Source organism: Hyperolius riggenbachi, chromosome 6 (assembly GCF_040937935.1).
Source record: "Hyperolius riggenbachi isolate aHypRig1 chromosome 6, aHypRig1.pri, whole genome shotgun sequence".
NCBI classification, from domain to species: domain Eukaryota; kingdom Metazoa; phylum Chordata; class Amphibia; order Anura; family Hyperoliidae; genus Hyperolius; species Hyperolius riggenbachi.
The window spans coordinates 57,987,685-58,013,335 of NC_090651.1; the positions used below are offsets into that span (position 1 = coordinate 57,987,685).

Here is a 25,651-nt window from a genome sequence, read left to right on the forward strand (position 1 = left end):
TGTAATAGAATGCAATGGCAGCTTTTACAGCAGATAATCTGTACTTTGGGACCTTGTGATTTGTGAAAACAGACAACATAACTTGTGCACAAAAGCAAATATGGTAACTGTGTGGGTAATAAAAAAAAAAAAAGTAGGGATATTTTTTTTTTACTGAATGTTATGTCAGAGTTTTATCCCATGTCAGCGTTTTATCCCACTTTAAACTCTTGCCTAGCCAACAAATTAGAATCAATCCATATTCAATCCAAATTGGGTCATATGACTCAAATCAGCATTACCAAGTAACCTTGTGATTTTGAGTTAAAACACCTTTCTTGGTATGTGCATAAACCTATGAGGATGTCACATGACCTGTGGCCAACATAGCAGAGAATGGAGTCAATCATGTTATTAGAGGCTGTAGGCAGAATTTGTTTTCCAAATGAATCTTTAGATAGGTTTGATGCACTGAATGCTGGCATGTTTGCATTATGCACATTACATGGCCAGAGTTAGAACACATACAGATACTCGGGTACCTCTGCGTGGTGTAGGTGACTATGTAAGAGACTGTATTCTTTTGTAACCGAGACACCAGCTTTTAACTTAGTTGCAGGGATAGCAGTGATTACTGCATGATTGATTAGTATGAAAGCATTTGCATGCGAATGTGCAAAGGGTTATCGGACTGTGCGGTTTTGTTGGCCACAGTCCCTTTAGCACCTCCCTCGTAACTTATTTAAATGTCCTAACTTAAAGGAATTGTCAGGCAAAAAAAAAAAAAGTTTCACTTTCCTGGGGCTTCTACCAGCCCCATGCAGCCATCCTGTGCCCTCCTAGCCACTCACTGCTGCTCCAGTCCCCCGCCGCCAGCTAGTTTAGTTTTTGCCGACCTCGGGGTCGGCGGGCCGCATGTATTGGTGAAACGCATACACTTAAGGTGATGTGCCTGGATATGGAGTTTTTGGGTGTTTTGGGGGTGCTTAGAGAAGCAGCAGGGCAGTCCTAAAGAGAAAGATCTTAGTTTGACAGCTGTCGCGATATCTATCATGTAAAAAAGTTATTTTTTGCTAGTACTGTATACTGTTGGCATCACAGAAGACATTTCACTTTTTAAAACATTTGCCTTTATTGCCTGAAATCTTTATCCTTTTGTGTAGGCTGGCATCATGTTTGTACAGCACTTAGCCCTGAACTGTCACCCAAGGGATCGAGCCCCGATCCCTCCAGGCATCAGTAATTCTATGTGTGTACGCACCCTTAGCGGCCCTCAACCGATTTCCCTAATTAATAATTGCAGTCAGCCAATTAACTCTAACCTTCTTTATTGAAGCCTAACTCTAAAGCTGCGTACACATGCAAGACTGAGGCGGTTGATAACGACTGCCTCAGCCAATCATCCGGCGTGTGTATAGCAGGCCCCAACAAACATCCGCTGCTTGGTTAGCGAACAGCCCGGCGGATCAACTCAGCCAAGCGAGGAACCATGGCTTTGTCCACGCTGCTCGCCCCCACCCCCCCAAATCTTCAGACATAGCAACAGAATGTGTCTACAGCTGACACGTATCTGTAAACTCTGACCCAGCGATGTTGCCCGAGGGATCGGATCCCAGTCAGTCTGCACGGGCTTTAACCGGTGCCTTTCGTATCTTCATTTTGGCTTCACTCAATCCACTGCCTGTACCTTCGATGCCAGTGTTTGATCTCTTTTGTGCCTGTGCCCAGTGCAAACACTCACCTGCCAAAATCTTCAACCCCAGTGTCATAGCCAAAGGCAGGTGTACAGTCTACTACCCATCAGTGCTAGCAGGGGCTGAGTGCTAGCAACTAATCCAGTCCACTCTACTTGCTGATCAGACAGTGTCTATGAAAGAATAGCCAGCACTCTCTGGTAAGTAAGGCAGCTCAGACCTTAACCTCTGTCTTGTTTTTTTTTTCCCCCCAGATGCATAAAAAAACCAAAAATCAAATCTGAACTCATGCATTTGGCTATGCAGTAGAGATCAGATGTGTATTATAAGACCCAGAGTCATTTCCCAGTTTTGAAAATTTTAGATATTAATTCCTCACACTCAATAATATTTTGATATATTTTTGTATCATAAATTAATATTTTATTTGGACGTGAACCCGAGTATTTAATGTTTTGGTGTACTTTTCTGCCCAGTTATTTGCATAATATAGAAATGGATACCAAATGGGGCAGTGACATACTCTGGTAACATTCTCTCATGCCATGCTAGAGTCCCAGGTCGAGTATTTACACAATATGCATGGGGTTTGTGTGTGTTTCTCATATTTGCGTGTGTTTCCTCCTGACATTACAGTTTCATCCCACATCCCAAAAATACTCTAATTGGCTCCCCCCAAAAAATTGCCCTTAGACTTTGGTTGAGCCATTAGGCTGTGACTGTGGTAGGGATTAGATTGTGAGCTCCTGTGAGGGACAGTCAGTGACATTACTATGTACTCTGTAAAGTGTCAGTGCTATATAAATACAGGTAGTCCAGCACTTATGAACACCCGACTTACGAATGACCCGCTGATACAAATGGCCTGAAAATTTTAAATTTGATTCTATGGGAACAAGTCAAAAAAATGTTTTCAGTAAGTGCTGATTTTTGACAAAAAATGATTTGAAAAAATGCAATGTAAAAATGTTTTTAAAAACTGGTAAAATTGCATTTTGCTGAGGGCACGGGGTAATAATCCAATCCAAACATTTATATAGCGCTTTTCTCTTGTTGGACTAAAAGCACTGAAGAGCTGCACCTGCTGGGATGTGCTCAAGAGGCCACCCTGCAGTTGTTAGGGAGTCTTGCCTTGAACGCCTTACTAAATAGGTGCTGACCCTAGCCAGGATTAGAACCCTGGTCTCCCATGTCAAAGGCGGTGCCCTTAACCAGTACATTATCTAGAGGTACAGAGGTGACATGGGGGTGGGGGGCAGATGTGGCACAGAGGGGGACACTGGAGGCACACAGGGACATAAAGGTGGAACAATGTTTCGACTTATGGATAGATTCAGGTTAAGAATAAACCTACGGTGCCTATTTTGTTTTTTAGCCGGGGACTGCCTGTACACCATAATATAATAGGGTCATAAGACTATGACAAAAGTAGAATTATGTTGTGAGCTCCTCTAAGGGACAGTACTTACTCTACTTAGAACTAGGGAAGATATGGGAGATCTATCAATACCTTCAAGGGAAACCAGCAGCATTTTTAGCACCCAGGCCATCTGAATAGCACATTAAATATGCTTGCCAACAGTGTGACTCATTAATAAAAAAAAAATTACCTTTTTTTTTTTTACATTTAAAAGTTTAGCAGAGGTGTTTATTGCCCTACTTTCGAGGACTGTCAACCTGCAGAGGTTTCAGGCATATAAGATATAAGGACTGATGTAATTCTTTTATTGCACACATTAGCAGACATCAAACACAAGCGTGGGCGTGGGGCAGATAAAACACCATGCTTTAAAGAGTTTACAGAAGTCACAGATGCTATCTTTACACCTTCTCCTGGATACATAATGGGCAGCAAGAAGTGGCGGGGATGAACATATTGCAGCTCCTGCAGCTATTAGAAACCAGGAAAAGAAAAGTGGTGCTTGGTTTCCTTAAAAGTAATCTTTTGTGAGGTAATTCTGCTTTGCCTGTTCCTTTCCTTGTACTGAGTCTTTTCTCTCTAACTCCGCAGAGAGAAGCCCGTCAGGCAGTGCGTTTGGCAGTCAGGAGAATCTGCGCTGGAGGAAAGAGATGACCACCTGGAGGCAAAACACAGACAAGATGGACAAGTATGACACTTGATACATTATTAGCGTTACAGCTGTGATCATGTCTGTTTAGCCCATCAAAATGCATTTCAGGCACTGGATAACGTTACTAGAAAACCCATCAAACAATTTCTTCATGACCAAATTTTAAAACAGGATCTTGAATGGCTTGTTCACTTGGTGCATGGATGAATGAGGCAAACTGCTTCTAAGCGGCCCAGTGCTTTATTTAGATACACGCCTGGCAATGGGCTTTAAAGAGGAACTTTAACCCTTGATTGAACTTCATCCCAATCAGTAGACGATACCCCCTTTCCCACGAGAAAACGTTACCTTTTTTCCAATAGATCACGAGGGAAATCTTAGTGGCTGATAATGGGCTTGATGCATAACAGCGGTGAATGTACCTTGGACACACAGTGCGGGTTACTATCGGTGCGCTGTCCTGTGTGTGTAGCATGCGCTCCTAAGTACCATGTGATGCACTCGTAGCGTGACCGTGGTACTCCACTAGCGCAGCTGCTTCTATGGTAAATATATTGCTACAGCGCGTCGCTACAACCACAGGACCGCATGCTGTGCGCGCGCGCTAATAGCAACCCGTGCTCTGTGTCCACGGTACATTTACAGCTGTTTGATGCATCAAGCTCATTGAGGTGAAGCACCTCCCACAGTGTGATGTCAGGGCCATGGAACCACATTGCATTGTGGGGAACAAACTGCCAAGCAAGCAGTATTTCCCTCTGTGCATAGCACTCTCCGTAAACAAACATTCCGTAGAGATCACCTTACAGGACTAAAGATGATGTCACCATGTGATACACTTTAGAATGCAAATCAGGGAGAGGAAAGATTTTACAATGGGCAAACACTGACTAAATAATCTATAAATGAATATTGTAAGATTTAAAAAAAAAGTAATTTTGTACATTATTTTCACTACAGTTTCTCTTTAAGAGCATTATTCTGACTGGGAGAACAAGCAGAGGAAAGTAAAGCTTTTGAATGGTTCAGATGACCAGTTTTTACTAAGTGAGGAAAACTGAAAACTGAATTCAGACTTTATATAAAAGAACACATTAATGGCCTCAATTCACTAAGGTTAACTCCTGTCTTTATTAACTCTTCTGAGCTGTTTTACAGTTATCACAATGATATCACCATGGTGATAACTGTAAAACAGCTCGGAAGAGTTATTAAAGACAGGAGTTAAGCTTAGTGAATTGAGGCCTTTGTAGAAGAAAGGCACTTACAGGATAGCATAAGCCTGCTCACATGATAGGAGGACATCACATGTCCTGACTTATGCTTGGGATACACGGTAGGTTTCCCCCTTATCAATCGAGGCGCTGATGACTCGATTGATAATATCCTACAGGTCCGATAACCGCGCGGATCGATTCCCCGCGGACGGACAATAGCGGGGAATCGGGCGACTGATAAGAAACGCCCGCGGGGCCGAGCGGGAATCGATCCGGACGGCGGCGGGAGTCAATCCGGCGGCTAATCGAGCCACGGGGTCGACTCGTGTTATTCCCAGCAGGATTGTCTCCTTATGACTTAATGCCTGGTACACACCATGCAATTTCCCATCAATTCAGTGGGTCAAATCAATCATTTCCGTCATGTCTGATCTGCTCCCAATCGAGAATGGGATTGACTTTGTGCAGTAATGATCTGCAAATCGATCCCGTTCTCGATCAGGAGCAGATCTGACGTGCAGGAAGTTATCGATTAAACTTGTAGATCTGACAGGAAATTGCATGGTGTGCATTAGACAGAACAGTCCCCAGCAGAGCCAGCAGCAGGGTCTCTAAATTTGAATGCAAAGCATGGAGGGCCGACTACCAGCTACACCCATAGTGGCTGAGGAAGACACTCTTCAGAAATGTTCCTCCTTTATAAAGGCTGTCCATGTCGGAAAAAGGAAAATTTCTATATACCTGATATAGCCTTGCTACTGTACAACTGACTGGACAATTCATAGTAAAAATATGTCAATACGTAGAACACTGTTTTAAAAACCCCAACAGAAAAAAAGAGTTCCAAACTCCAAATACAATATTTTGATCACTGCTGAATGCAGATATTGGCCACAATTCAGTAAAATTATGCTAGTGATAAAGGCAAGTGAAAACTTATCACCACACATCTATCTGTATTTTAAGTGCCAGTTCACTTCACTTGCCTTAGTAATGTGTAGTGATAAGTTTTCAAAGTGAGAGTGTTATCTTATCACTCCAGAAGCCTCTGGATCTGAAGATTTGGGGGTGTGCGGCGGCGCAGTATCACTTTTCGATGGGCTCTAACGTAAATAGCCAGGCCCAGTTGGTCTGCTCTACTGTGCAGGCGCGAGCTGCCTGTGCAGTAGAGTGGACCCAATTGAGCTCGGCTATTTCTGCTGGAGCCCAAGCAGAGAGCCGCTAACGCACCTTTCTCTGGGGATGCCAGCGCTGGATCAGACTGGCCCACAAGGATAGGGAAACCTCATTAGGATTCAGAGGCTTCCTCCTCCTGAAGTACCGTATATTCCGGCGTATAAGACGACTGGGCATATAAGACGACCCCCCAACTTTTCCAGTTAAAATATAGAGTTTGGGATATACTTGCCATATAAAACTACTCCTCTTCCAACACACACCAAATAACAATTTTAAAAAAATTGTATACTGGTGCTATGTATGAACAGATACTGGTGTGCTGTACTGTATGTGGTAACCAGTATACAACAGTATATAAGCGATCTACTGGTTGGATTGGTCGACTCTCCCTAAGTGGATTGGTCAGCTATCCTTGTCTACCTGTTTATCAGAACGGTATGCAAGAATAGATCGCGCTATGCCCATAAAACACGACTCTTTCACCTTTCTGGCCCAACCTTGTATCCTATTTACCTCCTTCATTGCCTCTCAGATCTCACACATGTGCGCCTGCGCTGCTTCACTACAGTCCTCCGCAGCGAGTTCTTAGAGGCGGTAACAAGATAGGAGGTATCACCCGGCATCAATGACACCCGGCGTATAAGATGACCCCCAACTTATCAGAAGATTTTCAAGGGTTTAAAAGTAGTCTTATACGCAGGAATATACAGTAATTATCTGTTTTTTTTTGGGGGGTGGTTGGGGGGATTTTTTTGGGTAAAGTCGTAGGTGTCCTTTAAAATATCACCTCTAGAATTATTCTCAGATGCAGTAGATAGGGAGGGAAGGATCACAGGCAGGATGTAGCTCCGCCTCTCCTGCTGCCATCTCTGCCAGTGAAAATACTGCTATCCTGCAGCGGGACCCTGTGAATGGCAGCCAGGAAAGGAGTGAGAGGCTGTGTATGTGGCTGTTTGTGTGTACACATATGCTTGATGTCTCTCTCTTCCTCCCTCTCTGTGTGCCTGCTGTACATCTATACATTATTCAATCTGCAACATCGATATTTGTCCGATTGGATCATAATGATCAAATCTGGCAGAGATGGATACCACAACGTGGCTGGCCACTTCTCATTTCAAGACGAAATGGATCTGGCATGCTGGAAAGATCTCTCTCTGGTGTATGGCGGGAGCAACATTTGATTTTCGAATGATGGACCCTCGGTCAGTCTCTCCCCATGTAAAATATGTATTGGGCCAATCCAAGTCTGCTGTTCCTGCATTCCATTGGCCCGTTTCCATTGCAGTTTGCTATGAATTTGCATGCAAGGCAATAAAATTCACATTTTATTGAACACCTCTTCTGTGGAACTATTTTAGTGCTCTGCCACGCCTCCTACTTGTCTTTCCTCTTCCTAATGCCTACTCTTGGTTATCTTTCCACATGTGCTGGTACTTTAGAAGCCACAAACCTTACAGGTACAGTCAGCCCGGTGTGTTCCTTTGTTACATGGGCCTTTGCGTCTTCCCCATCAGTCACATGCTTTTTTTTATGCCATTAATTTTTTGCTTTTTAATGTTCTCTGTTTTGCCATAACATTTTCAGTATGTTTCCTGTACTGTTTATTTAATGGTATTGTTACTGAAATCTGACTGTTTGTCTTGTGTATGTTCTATTCAGAATACTTTTATCTGTTGTCCGTTGCAGAATTGGTTCTGCATTTTTAACACTAGTGATGGGCAAAAATGATCTCACAAATTGCTAATTATCCCCACCCGGGACATAAACTGAGAGGAGCAGATCAGTTTTTTGCAGCTGATCAAATTAACCATCATTGATAATCAAAAACGTTTTCTGCATGATGATAATTGATTTCAACTGGTGGGGCGGGAGTAGACAGTTGTGGATAATAAATCATTGAACAATTAACCTGTATATCCTCGAATATAAGTCAACCTTGTGTATGTTGACTCCAATATTTGACCCTCTTAAGCATGAATTTTTTTTATTGACTCAAGTATAAGTCTACCCAACAAAGTTAGCAAAGTTAATGGCTGCACTTGGGGACCAGGAGGGGTTAATGACTGCACTGCATACAGTATTGCAGCCATTAACCCCTCCTGTCCCTTCAGTGCAGCCAATACCTCATCCAGGCCCCCAAGTGCAGCAATTATTCACCATCCAGCCTATTATTTTCTCCTCTGTCCCTTTCCTTGTTAATTTTTGTGGCCAGGACTTTCGGACCTGTGTTTTCTTGGCATTTCCTTTTATCAACTTACCACTGAGTAAATTGTTGCAAATGGGAATGTCACTAATATTACACACATTACTCAGTGGACTCAGTGTTGCCTGTGACTTGTGTAAGTCGGCCCCTATACTTTTATTGACTGAGTCAGAACTACATTTCTAGACTTAGTTGAGAATATATAAGGTAATACATTTTCTGGATTACTAAATTAGCTGCTAGAATGTGAACTTTTTGCTCATTATTGGCCATCATTTGTGTTTCTTGTTCAGTGATTTCATAGCTTCAGCGCCACCTCCCAAGTGAAGCTATATTGCATTTTTAGGAGACTATTTTTTTTTAGAGTGAAAATTTGCTCGATACTCTGTTGCGTTCTCTAATTTGTTTCTACAAACAATTATTGAAGCAAGACCACATATACAGGGGGTTCTCAACTTATGTCAGGATTGTGTGCTAGATTTGTACAGCTCTTTGGGAAAAGGCATAACTAAAACAATAATTTCCCATCAAGGGCAGTGGAGAATGCTATAAATCAGGGGTGTCCAAACTTTTTAGGTCAAGGGCCATAGCGTTGTACTTGCCATTACTAGGGGGCCAAACTAGTGAAATGAAACATTTTTTTGCTGATTGCCATAAGGTACGCTATGCCTGTGACATTTTGCCAAATAAAACATTTCCATGGGAAATAACCCAAATAGCGTGTGCAGTTAGCACTGTGGCAACTGCTAATCAGTGGCTGTTACTGCTGCTGGCACAGTGAAGCTACTAATCACTACCTGTTACTGCTGCTGGCACAGTGGAGCTGCTAATCACTGCCTGGTACTGCTGCTGGCATAGTGGAGCTGCTAATCACTGCCTGTTACTGCTGCTGGCACTGTGGCAGCTGCTAATCAGTGGCTGTTACTGCTGCTGGCACTGTGGCAGCTGCTAATCAGTGGCTGTTACTGCTGCTGGCACAGTGGAGCTGCTAATCAGTGGCTGTTACTGCTGCTGGCACAGTGGAGCTGCTAATCAGTGGCTGTTACTGCTGCTGGCACAGTGGAGCTGCTAATCACTGCCTGTTACTGCTGCTGGCACTGAGGCAGCTGCTAATCAGTGGCTGTTACTGCTGATGGCACAGTGGCAGCTGCTAATCAGTGGCTGTTACTGCTGCTGGCACAGTGGAGCTGCTAATCACTGCCTGTTACTGCTGCTGGCACAGTGGCAGCTGCTAATCAGTGGCTGTTACTGCTGCTGGCACAAAGCAGCTGCAATCAGTGCCCGTTACTGCTGCTGGCACAGTGGCAGCTGCAAATCAGTGCCTGTTACTGCTGCTGGCACTGAGCAGCTGCTAATCAGTGCCTGTTACTTCTGCTGGCACGGTGGCATCTGCTAATCAGTGGCTGTTACTGCTGCTGGCACAGTGGCAGCTGCTAATCAGTGGCTGTTACTGCTGCTGGCACAGTGGCAGCTGCTAATCAGTGGCTGTTAATGCTGCTGGCACAGTGGCATCTGCTAATCAGTGGCTGTTACTGCTGCTGGCATAGTGGTGGCTGCTAATCAGTGGCAGTTACTTTTTTCGGATTTTTACGCGTATCGGGCTACAATTCGCATCTAATGCATTGCAATGGCATCGGATAACAACGCACAGAAATGAAAATTAAAAATGTACGTAAATTTGCATAAAAACTTGTATATATTTACATGCGAATTTTCGCCAATCAGAAAAATCGCATCCAATTTTTTGGGACGTGAAAATTTCACACCACAGTGGAAACGTAGCCTTAGAAATGCTTTGTAATGTCTGTCCTTCATATGCGCATATATAAAGGCATTCTGGGAGACCAGTTATGTTTGTACTGGCTTCAGAACAGAAATCACCTGACAGGATTAAAGATGTCACCACCTGTGATAAATGGCAGAATATACTGTAAATCAGTGTAAGGAAAGATTTTTACTAAGGGCAAACACTGACTACCGTAATTCATAAATTAATATTGTAAAATAAATACTAATCTCTTTAAAAGAAATCTAAACTGAGAAGGACATGGATTTTTCCTTTTAAAATAACACACGTTGCCTGACTCTCCTGCTGATCCTGTGTCTCTAATACTTTCAGCCACAGCCCCTCAACAAGCATGCAGATCAGGAGCTGTGACTGAAGTCAGACTGGAGTAGCTGCATGCTTGTTTCAGGTCTGTGACTCAGTCACTACCTACTGCAGCCATAGAGATCAGCAGGACAGCCAGGCAACTGGTATTGTTTAAAAGGAAACATCCATATCCCTCTCAGTTTAGGTTCCCTTTAAGCTCCTGTAAAATGAGAACCCCCGGTATATCACAGATGAATCAGAAACCATGGCAGTGGCTTATGTGAGCACTGCTGCAATGTGCTGCTACTACTAGACATTTGTGAAACATGAGAAGTAGAGCTGTTCAAATCCGGAACCAGGAGACATCTGGATAGTTCTATCTGTATATCTCCCAGTTACCTGTCTGCCGTCTCCTTTGGCCTGTCCCTCGGCGCCTCCCACGATGCGGTCCAAGCGGCGGTCACATGATTACAAACACTTCCGGGTTGAAGGAGGAAGTGTTTGTAATCACATGGAGCGCATCGTGGGAGACGCCGAGGGACGGACGAAGAAGACGTCAGACAGGTAAGATTGACACCTCCTGCCCTCCCCCCACAGGTTTACTGGGAGATGTCCCGATAGCTACTATCCGGGTATCTCCCGGTTCCGTATTTGAAGTCTGATCAGTTGACAATGTACAGGTGACCTGCCTACTAATAATTCAAAATGATTAATGAGATGCAAATGAGTTAATGCATGATTATGTAAATTTGTATGCAAATTTATGCAGCTTGAAAAGGGACCAATCAAGTCCCACCAAGGTTTACACAGATTGGTCCATTTACAAGCTGCATACATATATATGCATAAAAATGTACGTAATCAGAACTCGGAAATATTTGCACCTCATTGATCATCCCTGCTAATAATGTTTGCATGCTTCCGTTATGTGAAGTGTTGTTCCTCAGTTATCTCTTTAAAGTGAATTTGTCACATGGGACTTTATGACCAACCAACAACACTGTAAGAGTGCAGCACTGTGTTACCTGTTTGTAACTTCAGTAAACTTTATATCCGGTGCTCCTGATGCGCACTGTATAATTTTAATGTAAGCCTTAAAGGGATCATACACTGGTTGATTTCAGCCATCGATCGATAAATTGATGCTATAGAATCGATCGATCAGAAATCGATTCTATCAAATTCCCCATTCGATTGATTTGCAGCCAATTTTGATCGAATTTGATGGATTTGATCTACCTAACAGGATGGAACATCTAGGCCGATCTGCTGGCAGTAGATTGATGGCCCATAGAGTTACATTGGATATAATGGTCCAATAATGCAGTTAGATAGATTTCCAATAGATTTAATTCTCTGTTCCTAGTGTGTGGCACACATCAGATAGATTCCTGTCAGATTCGACTTGACAGGCATCTGACAGAAATCTATCTGATGGTCGAATCTACTGCAAATCTATCAGTGTATGGACACCTTTAGATTCTCTATGCCATTCCTCCCTCTTCCTATCTTAAGATACCCCCACTCCCCTTTTTAAATAGTCCAAAAAGAGAGGCACTGATGGTCTGCTACCCGACTGCTAGTCTGAATCCAAGCAATTAAGAAACAAATCTTTATATATCTTGCCATTTCCCTCACCCATTGTAAAATATTCCATGGCAGAAAATAGGAAAAGCTACTACCACCGCTGCAGTACCCAGAGGAGCAGGGATCTCTGGTCTCAGGAGCATACAAGCAAAAGGAAAGGATATCCCGTCCATCCACCCATGGTGTAGCGGGATATCCTTTCCTTTTGCTTGTAAAATATTCCAGTTGTAATAAACCAGCCACATATCCATATACTGATAAGTTCTAACTGGTAACATGTTCTGTAGTCATGTGATGCCTTTTAGGAGGAGGCATTGTGTGTACAATAAATGGGCAGGCCATGCATCTGCTTCAAGCTGAGAATGGGGTGGAGTTTTCAGGCTGATGCATGCTGTGAGTCACAGCACTGATGTACGGGTGGAAATTATTATCTCTGGCTTATGAAGAGACACTCGCTGTTCGCAATATGCTATACTTACATTATGCTGATGTCTGATACCATTGCAGTGAATTTATTAGCCATTACATTTAGGTTTACCAGTCATTTGCAAGTTTGAACCAGTAACTACCAAGGGAATCTTGACTAAATTATAGATTGCCTATCCAGATTATGGTAAACTAGAATTCCTTGGAGTGTGTAAGGGGTTAAAAAAGACCAAAATTCTCTCTTACTAAATGCTGTGCAAAACAGAAATTTTCCTTCTTAAAGCATAAAGCATTTGCAGTTATTCAAGTTGGAGTGCACATATGAGGTGTCCCACAATGCATCACTGCTGAATATGCAAATTGTCCCTTTGTTGTACCTGAAAGCTAAACAGACCTCCAGAACTGCTGAAATGCAATGATGTGTCATCTTGTAAATGTTACAGAGCAAAAAAAAAACACCTAAAGGGAAGATGTGATAAACGCAATTCTTACCAGCTTATTGCTTTCATTTGGGGAGGGGAGGGGCATGGCCGGATTTGAGGCAAGGCCACAAAGGCCATGGCCTAGGGCACCAGGAAGCAGGGGGGGGGGGGGCAGCAGGATGGCACACTAAGGCAATGAAACTGCCTAACAAGTCACAAACCCAGTCCGCAGCAGCCCTGCTTCCACAAGGGTAAGCAGAGGCGCACTGGTCCTGTCCTCCCCCCATCCTGTGCTATGGTTCTCTTCGCCCCCACCCCCCAGGCACAGAGAACAGGGCCAGAGAAAAAGAAAAAACAGGACCGGGAAGCACACGGGGGGATGGGGTTGGTGACAGTGGGCCTTGGGCGGTAAAATATTCAAATCCGGCCCTGTGCGGGGGGACGCAGTAAGTCCTCATCTTGCTAATGCTGCAGGAGTAGAGTAATTTGCACCAAACAGCGAGTTTAGCTTGAAGTAACCCTAAACTATGAACACACATTAATTAGATGATCATTTTGTGTCACCTGAGTCCATCGTTCCCCCTCCTCATCTTGCCCGCTGGAAGCTGATCCATCGTCCTTTGGCAGTAGCTGTGGGACTTGTCCATACACTGCTTGTACACCATAGTTTCACCCAAGGTATTGAGCTCCGTCTTGACTAATTGAGGTGGTGCGCTTTCATATCTAATTAAGGACCACTATCGTGAAAAATTGTAAAATATATGTAAACATACAAATTAGTATGTTTCTTCCTGAGTAAAATGAGCCATAAATTACTTTTCTCCTGTGTTGCTGTCACTTACAGTAGGTAGTAGAAATCTGCTGGAACTGACAGGTATTTGAGTATCTTTTCATAGGGGATTCTCAGTATTTCATTTATTCTTTACAAAAGCACTCCCTGGAAAGGATCTATCTAAAGATGCAGGGCTTGTGTTAATTTGTGGATTATTAAAAGTACAGGCATTCACCACAAGATGCTGCACTTGAGGAGTTTTGTTACTGTCGGTCATGCTTTGTAACACTACAGGTTCACTTTAAATTGCAACAAGTTGTAAATACAAAGAAAAGAAAAAGGCTCTGCGTAGCGCATGGCAATTAAACTCCAACCATCCTTCTGCTTGCATGTGTTACATTAGAAAGAGAACCGCTGAGTGGAGTCTGTGAATTCTGCAGACATTTTTCTTTTCTTCCTGTGTTAATTATGCTGATGTAGAGTTTGCGGACTTTTGAGGACAACTAATCCTAAAATGCAAGCTTATCCCATAAAAAGATTATTTTCTTTATAGTATTGCAATTGTTAAATTGTATCTTAAAGGAGCTTTATGGAGAAAAAGTGTAAACTGTAAAATGCATGTGTATATCCATTTAATATGTAGATTTGTCCCAAAATAAAATGTACTGTAGGTGACTCTTTGTATTTTTATCTGTCATTTAAAGGAAGTGTTACTATTCTGATGGTTCTAGACTGTTACTGCCAGGTTTTGGACTGGTTCATCTCCTCTTGGGGGATGCTAAAAAAAAATGTTTCATTTTTCTAAGTACGTACTAAATAGCGGTGGCATGGTCAAACTGCCAGAATATTGTGCAGCAAGTAGGTTGTTTGACATCTCTGCACAGGGAGTGCATTTAAAAGAGTAAATAAAATCTTGAGGTTCCCCCATGAGGAGATGGACCAGACCAAAACCTGTCTGTAAGAGATTCAGAGCTGTCAGATTAATAATACCTGCTGTGAGTGACAGCTATATAGGAAATCATTTATTTACATTGTACATTACTGTAAGACAATTGTGCATCTTATACAGTATGTACGAGTAGATATGTTTTACATTTTACAGTTTTCATCATAGTAGATGGAGCTTGAAAAAAATGAAACCTTTCTGTAATATTTTTTTTTTCTAATTGTAAAAAAATAAAATTGTAAATAAAAATAAAATTGTGTGTTCTAAATCTAATAAATTAAAATTCGATATAAAAATCTTTTACTTCTTTTAATGAAGTTGTACTGTGATATTTTAGCCCTTTAAATCTCTTTTTATAGATTTGGAAGGGAAATTAGCAAAGGCTCCTTCACAGTTCCTCCCTGCGTACCTACCACTAGGCATGGTCTGTGAGATGCAAATGATTCTGAGTTGATGCAGAATTATGCACATTTTAGATGCAAATGTATATAGCTTGAAAATCGACCAGTCAATTCCACCTTGGCAGAATTTTATTGGTTTTTTTAAGCTGCATAAATGTGTCTTGTTGACCTTCCTCACCTACCACTTATGGCCATTGGTAGGCTAGTGGGAGGAGTTTGGACAGAACCTGCACTGCTGTTCAGTTAGACAAGTATACAGTTTTAATGCAGGAGCCAAGTTATTAAGATTATTTTTTGTGTGTAATAAACAAAACTTTATGCATTGTAACTTGTATGTTCCACGTATGTTAAAAAAGGTCCAAAATGGGTCTTTAAAGAGACACTGAAGCGAGAATAAATCTCGCTTCAGTGCTATTATTCAGTGCTATCCCGCGGCTAAACGGGGGCCCCTTACCTCCCAAATCCCCTCCGTGCATCGGGGGATCTCTTCCGCATTGAGGCAGGGCTAATGGCAACAGCCCTGCCTCACACGCGTCTATCAGCGCGTATCTCCGCCTCTCCCCCGCCCCTCTGTCTTCCTTCGCTGAGAGGGGCGGGGGAGAGGCGGCGATGCGCCGCTGATAGACGGCGCTGAGAGGCAGGGCTGCAGCCGTTAGCACTGCCTCAACAGCAGCAAAATCTACGACCAAGTTGGTCTTAGATTTTGCAGGGGGGGATTTGGGGGGTAAGGGATCCCCGTTTACCCGCGGGATAGCGGCGTTTTAGCAGGGGCACACATGCCCCTGCTGAATATAAGCACTGAAGCGAGATTTATTCTCGCTTCAGTGTCTCTTTAAAGGGAACCTAAACTGAGAAGGATATGGATTTTTCCTTTTAAAATAATACCAGTTGCCTGACACTCCTGCTGATCCAATGTCTCTAATTCTTTAAAGTGAACCAAGCACTTTTTTAGCACTCAGGACATTTCTATAGCACATGAAAAATGCATGCCAACAATCTGTTTCATTATTAAAATAAACTTGTATTTTACCTTGTATTTTACAATCAAAGGAGTTTTAATAGCCTGTTTCAGCAGCCTGACCGTCCGCAGAAATCTCAGGACACTAATTGTTTTATTGAGCTAATTACCCAGAAGAAAACAAACACTCTTTTCAACAACAAAGGGGGTTGGTAATTAGGACTGTTTCTTTAAAATCATTGTCTGTTTCAAACAGTCCTAATTATCCACCCCCTTTGTTTTGTTTTCTTCTGGGTAATTAGCTCAATAAAACAATTAGTGTCCTGAGATTTCTGCGGACGGTCAGGCTGCTGAAACAGGCTATTAAAACTCCTTTGATTATAAAATACAAGTTTATTTTAATAATGAAACAGATTGTTGGCATGCATTTTTCATGTGCTATAGAAATGTCCTGAGTGTTAAAAAGGTGCTCGGTTCACTTTAAGTGGATATTTGTCAATTAAATCGGCTGTCAATCAAATGGCTGTTTTGGTCTTTTTATTTTGTTTTTGTATTTTCTTTTCATTTTTTTCTTTCAATTTACATCTCCTGCTGCAAAACAACTAGATCTTTTTTGAAGTTTTGTTTTGGGGAGAAAATTCCTGTGTGCCCTGAAAAATCAAACCCTTTTAGAATGGTTTCTAAGCCCTCCGAACATGTCTATATGTAGACTTTGGCATGACCTTGTTAGGGCCCCCATGTGTTAGAAGCACAAATCTGTTTGTGGACATGGGCCTCTTTTTCAGCTACACAGCTTGCATTTTAGGTTATTGGTCTGTGAAGAAGGAAAATGGGCAGTGATATGCATCGTGCTGTATGTTCATCATTCTCATAGTCTGTACCACCCTTCCAAACCAGTCATGTCAGAAAACTAACCAAGGAAACAGCATTGCCAGATAAACCACGTCATCACTCTCTTGATAACCTGATCAATATGTTATCTCTTCTTCTAGGTCAAGAGCGGAGCTGGAACATGAGGCATTAATAGATGGAAATCTGGCCACCGAGGCCAATCTCATCATTCTGGATACACTGGAGATTATCGTACAGGTAAGGGGTGGCCGTATTACAATGGTCATTGTTTTTATTTTGTAGATGGTAAATATCAGCTCATTCTAGATGAAGTTTTTTTGCATGGACTGTAGAAGGTTAGGTTTTTTATTCACAATTCAAATTTTATGGAGCAGAAATAACTTTGAATCAGTCAAATTCCCATGCAAAGGCAGAGACCTAAGTCGTCATGGAAAAAAAGGGTGGGGGGCATGTCTAGAGATAGGTAGATTGTATGGACATTGAAATCTAAACTTGTCTACAGTGAGAAAAAAATCAGTATACAACATCATGTGTAGTCGGCTATCATGCTGACCCATTACCTAGGGAATTGATATATTTAAGTATTTATATAGCACCGACATATTACACAGCTCTGTACAGAGTATATTATCTTGTCACTAACTGTCCCTCAGAGGGGCTAACAATCTAACCCCTACCATAGTCACATGTCTATGTATGTTTCGTGTAGTGTATGTATCGTAGTCTAGGGCCAATTTAGGCGGAAGCCAATTAACTTATCTGTATGTTTTTGGGATGTGGGGGGAAACCCACGCAAACACGGGGAGGACATACAAACTCCTTGCAGACGTTGACTTGGCTGGGATTTGAATTGAGGGGAGAGCGCTAACCACTATGCCACCGTGCTGCCCACATGGCCACACATGCTAAACCTACGAGGTCTTGGCAATTATGGCTCTCTTCCCATGTTTGGGATAGGGTGTAAAAGAAAGATAGGAAAATAAGAATGTAAGAAAATGTCACCCACTCTGCTACCCCTATGGATGGCTAATACAGTTACTAGCTCACAATGGTAAATAACTCATTCGAAGATTCACAATCCACCCAAACAGACTAGATGATTATATATTGATGCAAGCGGTCTTGTGATCACAGGACCATCTTCTCTAAGTCCCAAATAGTCAATCTTCTTAAAGTATACCTGTAATTTTTAAAAATTAAAAAAAATCAGATACTTACCTCGGGAGGGGGAAGCCTCGGGATCCAAATGTTGCTTTCCCCGTTCTCCTCAGTCAGCTTGTTCCAGAGCTGGGTCCCCCAAACATACATAAACAATAACAGCAGCAGTGGCCTGCCTGCGCAAGAGCACTAACAGCTTTACAGTCTGGCGGTAATGGCTCAACTCGATCTGTCTGGTCGGGCTCTGCTATTTCCGCCGAAGCCCAAGGGAAAGTGCACTTGCACAGGAGCAGCGACAAACGGACTTTCAGGGGAGCCAGCGCTGGATCCCCTCTGTTGAGGAGGAACTGGAGGAAACCTCTTTAGGATCCAGAGGCTTCCCCATTCTGAGGTAAGTACCCCCCATGGGCACTTTTTATCCCTTTAGGTTTACTTTAAACGAGGCTTTTATTGAGGGTACCTCAGCAGACTTCAATTCAAAGAAATCAAAGCTCCCCTCATGTTTACCATAGGTATTGTGATAGATTTCTTATAAGCTTTATCGTGATACTGGTATAGTGCAACAGTAGACTGTCAGGAGAGTAAGACATTTTAGTAGAGGGGGTTTATTCTGTCAGCTGATGGACCCTCTGGCCTGACCAGAATATATGGAGAATAGGACCATCTCTGGACCCACACTTCCAGCACACCTCTGGGAGTGAGGGAAAGAGGGTTACATCTTTAAGCCAGGTATGTTCACTGATAACTACCAGCTCCTCTGTTGTGTCCTCAGATTGTATATTGCTCATACAGTATGTTCTCATGGAGAGTTACAGGAGTCCTGTTGCAATATCTGTGCATTCTTTTAGTGCAAAGACTGTAAGAGTTGGTCAAAGACATGCCAGGGATAGGGTCTCATGGCGACCTTCCTTCTGGAGAGCTAGCAGTGCATCAAACCCTATGTGATGCCACAATAAACAAAACAATCTATGTTTGGAGGTGATATGTACTAATTCATGACTGTTTGTCCTATGCAGACTGTGTCAGTGACAGAATCCAAAGAGAGTATCCTGGGCGGTGTCCTGAAGACGCTCTTACACAGTATGGCCTGTAACCAGAGTGCCCTCTACCTGCAGCACTGCTTTGCTACTCAGAGAGCACTGGTCTCCAAGGTAGGTTTATGATATACTAGGTCTTTTGCCAGTAGAGTTAAAGTAGAACATAACATACGGTTTGGAGCTAAATTACCTGCTGGTCGAATAATTTCACCTGGACACAAAAAGTGAAGGCTCTGGGATCGAGAGCCTTCCCACTCCATAGATGAGTATCTAAGTTGTTTTGTTTTTTTCTCACTTCACATTTCCTTTAATGTAGAAATATATGGAGGGGACAGCATTGTAGATCTTTGTAAGAAAGTAGATCCTTTAGATAATTGGTAGACCACTCCTTACCTCATTCCTTCCCATCTGTTAATTCGAGCTTCAATGAAAAGTGTGCATGGAACTCAGACCTTGAGGGCTTAAAGTAGACAGTGCAAAACATATTAATAACCAGGATTTTTTTATTTTGCTGCCTGAATGAGTTAATTTTCAGGGATGCAAGTGACAATTTCTGTTCTGTGGTACCTTGTTGGGAATATAGTAAACCTCACTGATGAGCATAAACAATTTCCTGGCAGAATACAACTTCCGAGGGCAGGGGAGAGATAGAAAAAGGTCACTTGGACACTTTATAGACTGCTATTGACAATAAAACATTCCATCTTTTTTTGTAAGTATTTAAATACTGTATAAAATAAAAGCAAGTTATTTTAGGAGTAGGAGGATAAATACAATTGTTCATCTCCTCAGTTTACTTTGTTTGACCACCCTGAATGAGACCATTTAGAATTTCTCTGTGTAAAGGAATGGACTTGTGTATTTGGCAAAACACAGCGAGATGTACAACTAAAGATGAGCTCTGAATAAAAAGCAGATCTGTAGCAATCCAAGGGGCTGAAGTTAGAGATGAGGAAAATTTTGCACATAAATATATGTGAATTTCAATGTAAAAAAAAAACACAGCATGCGAAAATTTGCATGTTTATGGCCTGACAGAAAGGAAAAAAATTACATTTTTTTTTTTTTGTCCACATTTTATGTTTGAAGCTTTCAGTATACTCAAAATGTATACTAGACCCTTGTTTGACACATTTTGATACGTTACAGGCAAAAATTTCATGAAAATGAATTGCACCACTTTTTGCACAGAAATCCAGCAGAAATTGGACGCCAGGGAGGGTAACCCCATGATACCTTACCTTGTACTCTGAACCAGTGATAATACAACATTGCAGAAAATGTCTTTCTAATAACTTTCCCATCACAGTTTCCGGAGCTGCTGTTTGAAGAGGAGACGGAGCAGTGTGCGGACCTTTGTCTCCGATTACTCAGGCATTGCAGTAGCAGCATCGGCAGTATTCGCTCCCATGCCAGCGCCTCTCTCTACCTGCTTATGAGGCAGAACTTCGAGATTGGAAACGTGAGTTCATCCATCTTGCTCTTGTGAAGTACTCCTAAAGGAATGTGTGTCTGCATAGTTTGCAAAGTTTGGTTTGAAGGCAAAGAGTTTAAAGGGGAACTTCAGTCTAAACAAACATACTATTATTAAGTTACATTAGTTATGTTAATTAGAATAGATAGGTAATATAATCTTTTACCCACCCTGTTTTAAAAGAACAGGCAAATGTTTGTGATCCATGGGGGCTGCCATCTTTGTCATGGGGGCAGTCATCTTTTTGGTTGAAAGGAGGTGACAGGGAGCATTAGACAGTTCCAACTGTCCTGTCTCCTGATAACCCCTCCCAGCTGCATACACTAGGCTTCAAATGTCAAATTTAAAATGTAAAAAAAAAAAATTGCACCAAAACAGCAGAACGAGAACAGCAACATCAGAAATCCCATCATGCTTTGCACAGCATAAGGGAAAAACTGCCCGGGCAGTTTTCTTCTGTGTAGCTAAAAATGAGGCTTCTATAAGAGAAACAAAGTTCTGATGCTGTGAAACTGTTAAAGAAACACCAGGCCTTTTCAGTGCTGCTGAGTCGATTTTTAGTCTGGAGGTTCACTTTAACAGAATATTGAAAGAGGAACTGTAATCAAGGCGAGGGACGAGCTGCCTCAAGGGGGCTTAAGGAAGCGCCCCAGGTAAGTATGGAATCTGAGACCCTTGTCATCTCAGGTTCCCTTTAAGAATAAGTGCACTTATGAGTGTGTTAATCTGCTGAATTGCGTGTGCATTGTGGGGCGGAGCTAGGGCACGTGAAGCAGCATTGACATTTTGTTGTGTTACAGAACTTTGCCCGGGTGAAGATGCAAGTCACCATGTCACTGTCTTCTCTGGTTGGGACATCTCAAAATTTTAATGAAGAGTTTCTGCGCCGCTCCCTGAAGACGATACTGACCTATGCTGAGGAGGACCTGGAGCTGCGGGAGACGACCTTTCCTGATCAGGTCAGAGATGATGCTCATTTCTGTTTCAAGGGTGTTTATTAGTTGTAAAAGTCACGTGTACAAATTATGCATTCACTGCTTATACAGCCCCCTTGGGGGAAAGCAATTGTCTTATACTTTAAGAAGTAATGCTACATATAGCACAAGTTTAACATAAAATGATAATGAACCATGCATAAGTTAGCACAGAAATGCTAAAACTGTTTAACTGAAACAACCCAAGTATTTTTTTTATTTATAAATCTCATCTCAGGAGGGAAAGATAGGGTGTGAGATGAGAGAGACAAAAGAGAATGAAAAGATAGTAAGAGTATAGAAGAGTGGAAGGCCCGTGGGTGGGGTTACCACTACATGCCAACAGGCACTTCCTGGAGGAGAGAGTAAAGGGAGAAAATGAGAAAGGAAAGATAAAGAGAGAAAAGAAAGGAAAGAAAGAGGTAGAATTCCGGGTTAGAATAGGGGTTAGCCCCAACATCCATCAACCTGCATGATATATGTCAATGACCATCCATGTTCTAAGAGGAGCATAAGTAATCAAAAGGTGATAACCATCCTAGAGATATTCCCAAAGCCAGAGAGGGTTAAAAGGTATGTAGAGTAAATGATAGTCCTGCATTACTCTGCCAATCAATCCAAGGGGTCCATGTTTTCGTAAAGACATCGAGGGTATCATAAAGTTTAGCCGTGATGTGTTCATAAAGCATGACCTCGTTCAATTGCTTAAATACCGGGTCTTCTGGGATATTAAGCGATTTCCAATGGAATGCTAAATTACGCTTGCCTAAGGCTAAGATATGATGGAGAAGTTTATTTTCACTATTGGAAAAGCCAGTGGGTCTGTTCCCTAATAGTACAACCGTTGGGTCGGTTTCTGCGGTTTTTTGCAGTATTAGACAAGCTTTGGACCAAATGTTAGACCAGTATCGGGATGCTTTAGGGCACGCCCACCACATATGAATTAAGTCGCCCTTCATTTTACAGCCTCTGTAGCACAAATCTGACTGGGAGGGGTCAAACGCATGGATCCTGACGGGGGTATAGTAGGTTCTATGTAGGAGTCTCAACGAGGTTTCAATTGAAGAGTAGTATAGACTGCCCTTCAAAAGGGTCGAGCAGCAGTGAGGCCATCGGGTATCAGATATGGTAGTCTGCAAATCAGACTCCCAATCTGTCATTGACTTGGTTTTGGGGTCCATTGTGTCCTGTACTAGGGTGCTGTATATGTCTGAGATCAGACCCTTGTCCAGGTTTCCATTCTTACATCTGGTTTCAAATGGCGTGTATACTAGCACTTCCTTTCGGGGGTCAATGGAGTCCAAATATTCAAAGATTCGTGAAGCTCGATATAGTTCACGTGGTGGGACATGATTTTCCAAACAAAAAGAATGCTTAGCACTAATTTTAAATGAGGTGAGAAATCTGCCCACTGTGTCTAGGGATCTGCTGGTCCACCATTGAAAGGCTTGTGACTGGAACCCAGGGGGGAAGTCTGGGTTGCCTATAAGTCTAGTCATACAGCTTGGATTAGCTTGAAGTCTGTGTTTGTATCTATGTTTAAGCCAAATGGATATGGAATATGCTGAGTATGGGGATATCTGTTTAAATTTGTTATATAGGGGCTTGTGGGCCCACATTAGTCCTTTCAGTGACAGAGGGTGTAGTAATGTTGACTCAATATCAACCCAAAGAGGCTGTATGAATTTATAGTTAGCCACTGCCAATTGTGAGAGTCTTGCTGCTGTATAATATTGTTTCAGGACAGGGACATTTAGACCTCCTAACGCTTTTGGCCGAGATAGGGTAGCATAAGCTAGTCTGGCTCTGCGGTGTTTCCAGATGAATTGATGAATTGCTTTTTGGAAGGACGCCAACGCTCCCATTTTAATGGGTATGGGGAGCACTCTAAATAAATATAGAAGTCTCGGGAAGAGAGTCATTTTGACCGCGTTGCATCTCCCTAGTAATGACAACGGATAAGATGACCAAGTGGCGAGGTCTGAGGTCAGTTTTCTATACATAGCGGGATAATTAACTTCATAGAGCTTGGAAGGATCTAAAGGCAGGTTAATTCCCAGGTATTTCAAGTACCTAGGCTGATGTATTATTCCCAGGGAATGGGCTAAATTCTGCGCCTCTGCATGAGAAATCCCAGAGATCATCATCTCTGATTTGTCTAAATTCAGCCTTAGACCGGAAAAACTAGAGAATCTTTGCAATACTTTCAGAAGATTGGGGATGGAGGTATATGGTGAAGTGAGGGTCAAAAGTATGTCGTCTGCAAAGAGACTTAATTTGTGTTCTGTTTTACCTAACTTAACTCCCATCACGTCCGAGGAAGCCCGTATTTTTAGTGCTAGTGGTTCTATTACAATGGCAAATATTGCCGGGGATAGAGGACACCCTTGCCTAGTGCCTCTCTGTATAGGGAAGTGTGTTATCGATTGGGCTGGGAGTTTCAGATATGCGGAGGGTTTAGAGTATAGGGCTTCGACTGCGTTCATAAATTCCCCGGAAAAGCCAAACTTTTTAAGTGTCGCAAACATGTATTGCCATTTAATGCTATCAAAAGCTTTCTCCATGTCTAGGGATAGTGTGGCCAACCGTTGAGAAGTACGAAGGCAGTGATGTTGAAGGTTTAAGATCTTCCATATATTGTCCGGGGCCTGTCGGTGTGGGATAAAGCCCACCTGATCTTTATGTACAAGAGCAGGCAGGACAGAGTTGATTCTAATGGCCAGGATAGAGGTAAACAATTTATAATCTACGCCGAGTAGCGAGATTGGTCTGTAGTTTTTGGTGGACAGGGAAACTCTAGGTGGTTTTGGTATAACACAGATAGCTGAGGTTAGGAAATCTGGGGGGGGAGTACTGCCTTTCATCAGGTAATTGAAGAATTTTAGGAGATGGGGAGATAGTGTATCCTCAAATTTTTTATAATAGATTGCAGAAAGACCATCCGGGCCTGGGGCTTTTGAACGTTTTAACTTTTTTATAGCTTCGTGGAGTTCCTCGGACGAGACAGGAGCATTTAGCGACTTAAGGGATGTTTGAGATAAAGTGATATTAATAGTTTCTTTAAGGAAGGCTTCAGCATTTTGGGCCTCACTATTATGGGGTTCGTCACTGTAAAGTTTCTTATAATATTGTAAGAATGTGTTATAGATTTTTCCTGGATTTGAGGTGACCTTACCATCCGAGTCACGAATTTTAGATATATTATTAATTGTTTGTTGGGAACGGAGCTTTTTGGCCAGCCAAGTGTTTGGCTTGTTTAAGTGAATGTATGTTTTTGCATCTAACCATCTCAGGGCTTTTTCTGTATCCGAACCCAAGATTGTATTGAGCTGTAGTTGGAGATCGGTTATTTGTTTTGCTAAAAATCTTGATGGGTTGGATTGGTTGAGCTCATGGAGGTTATATAGTTTATATTCCAGATTGGATATAATTATTCCTTTATCTCTTTTATACTTCGATGCTACCTTGATTAGTTCTCCCCTGATTACTGCCTTGTGGGCAGACCAGCAGATTCCTTGGTTAATGTCTGGAGTATCATTTTCACGGAAGAAATTCTGTAGGCAAGTGTCAATTTGGTCTTTAATGTCAGGATTAATCAACAAAGATTCATTGAGCCTCCACGGGGGGCGATTTGTTTTGGGTATTGGGGATCTCATGACCGTCATCACTGCGTCATGATCTGACCAGGTAGTTAGGAGATGTCTTGAGTACATTAACGCATCAAGGCACGAGGAGGTAACCAGAACCATGTCAATACGGGAGTATGTGTTATGCGTTTTGGAATGAAAGGAATATCCCTTCTTGGATCCATTGTATTCTCTCCAAGTGTCAGATATTGAGTGCATTCTGAACAATTCCTCGAACCTTTTTTTACTTTGTTTTGCATCCGAAGGTCTGGCTGGGGATGATCTATCTAACTGGGCGTTAGGGGTGTCGTTAAAGTCTCCTGACCAAATTATCGTGTCAAATTTCAGGGAAAGGAGAAGATTAGAGACTTTCGTTAAAGTTTGGGAGCTAATGGTTGGGGGAGCATACAGATTAACAATACACAGTATCTTGTTTTCAAAGTTACCTAATAGGATAGAATAAGTTCCTGACTCGTCAGAGAGATGTGATGTTACTTCAATTGGGAAATCGTTAGAGACTAAGGTGATAACGCCTCTACTTCTTCTTTTGTAAGAAGATGTGTAGAATCTCTTATATTT

General features: G+C 42.3%; 1 protein-coding gene across 16 annotated transcripts in view; it reads left to right on the forward strand.

Moving 5' to 3' along the window:
• The window catches only part of DOCK7 (dedicator of cytokinesis 7), a 279,505-nt gene that overhangs the window by 212,008 nt on the left and 41,846 nt on the right, over positions 1-25,651 (forward strand). For 8 of the 16 annotated variants that reach the window (XM_068239352.1, XM_068239337.1, XM_068239340.1 and 5 more), the window contains 6 exons: positions 3,685-3,781; positions 7,584-7,601; positions 16,944-17,040; positions 18,978-19,112; positions 20,308-20,460; positions 21,273-21,431. In XM_068239352.1, the coding sequence (XP_068095453.1) occupies positions 3,685-3,781; positions 7,584-7,601; positions 16,944-17,040; positions 18,978-19,112; positions 20,308-20,460; positions 21,273-21,431 (659 nt within the window). The remainder of the gene's footprint in view (positions 1-3,684; positions 3,782-7,583; positions 7,602-16,943; positions 17,041-18,977; positions 19,113-20,307; positions 20,461-21,272; positions 21,432-25,651) is intronic. The other 8 variants (XM_068239343.1, XM_068239345.1, XM_068239346.1 and 5 more) reach the window with 1 other exon arrangement.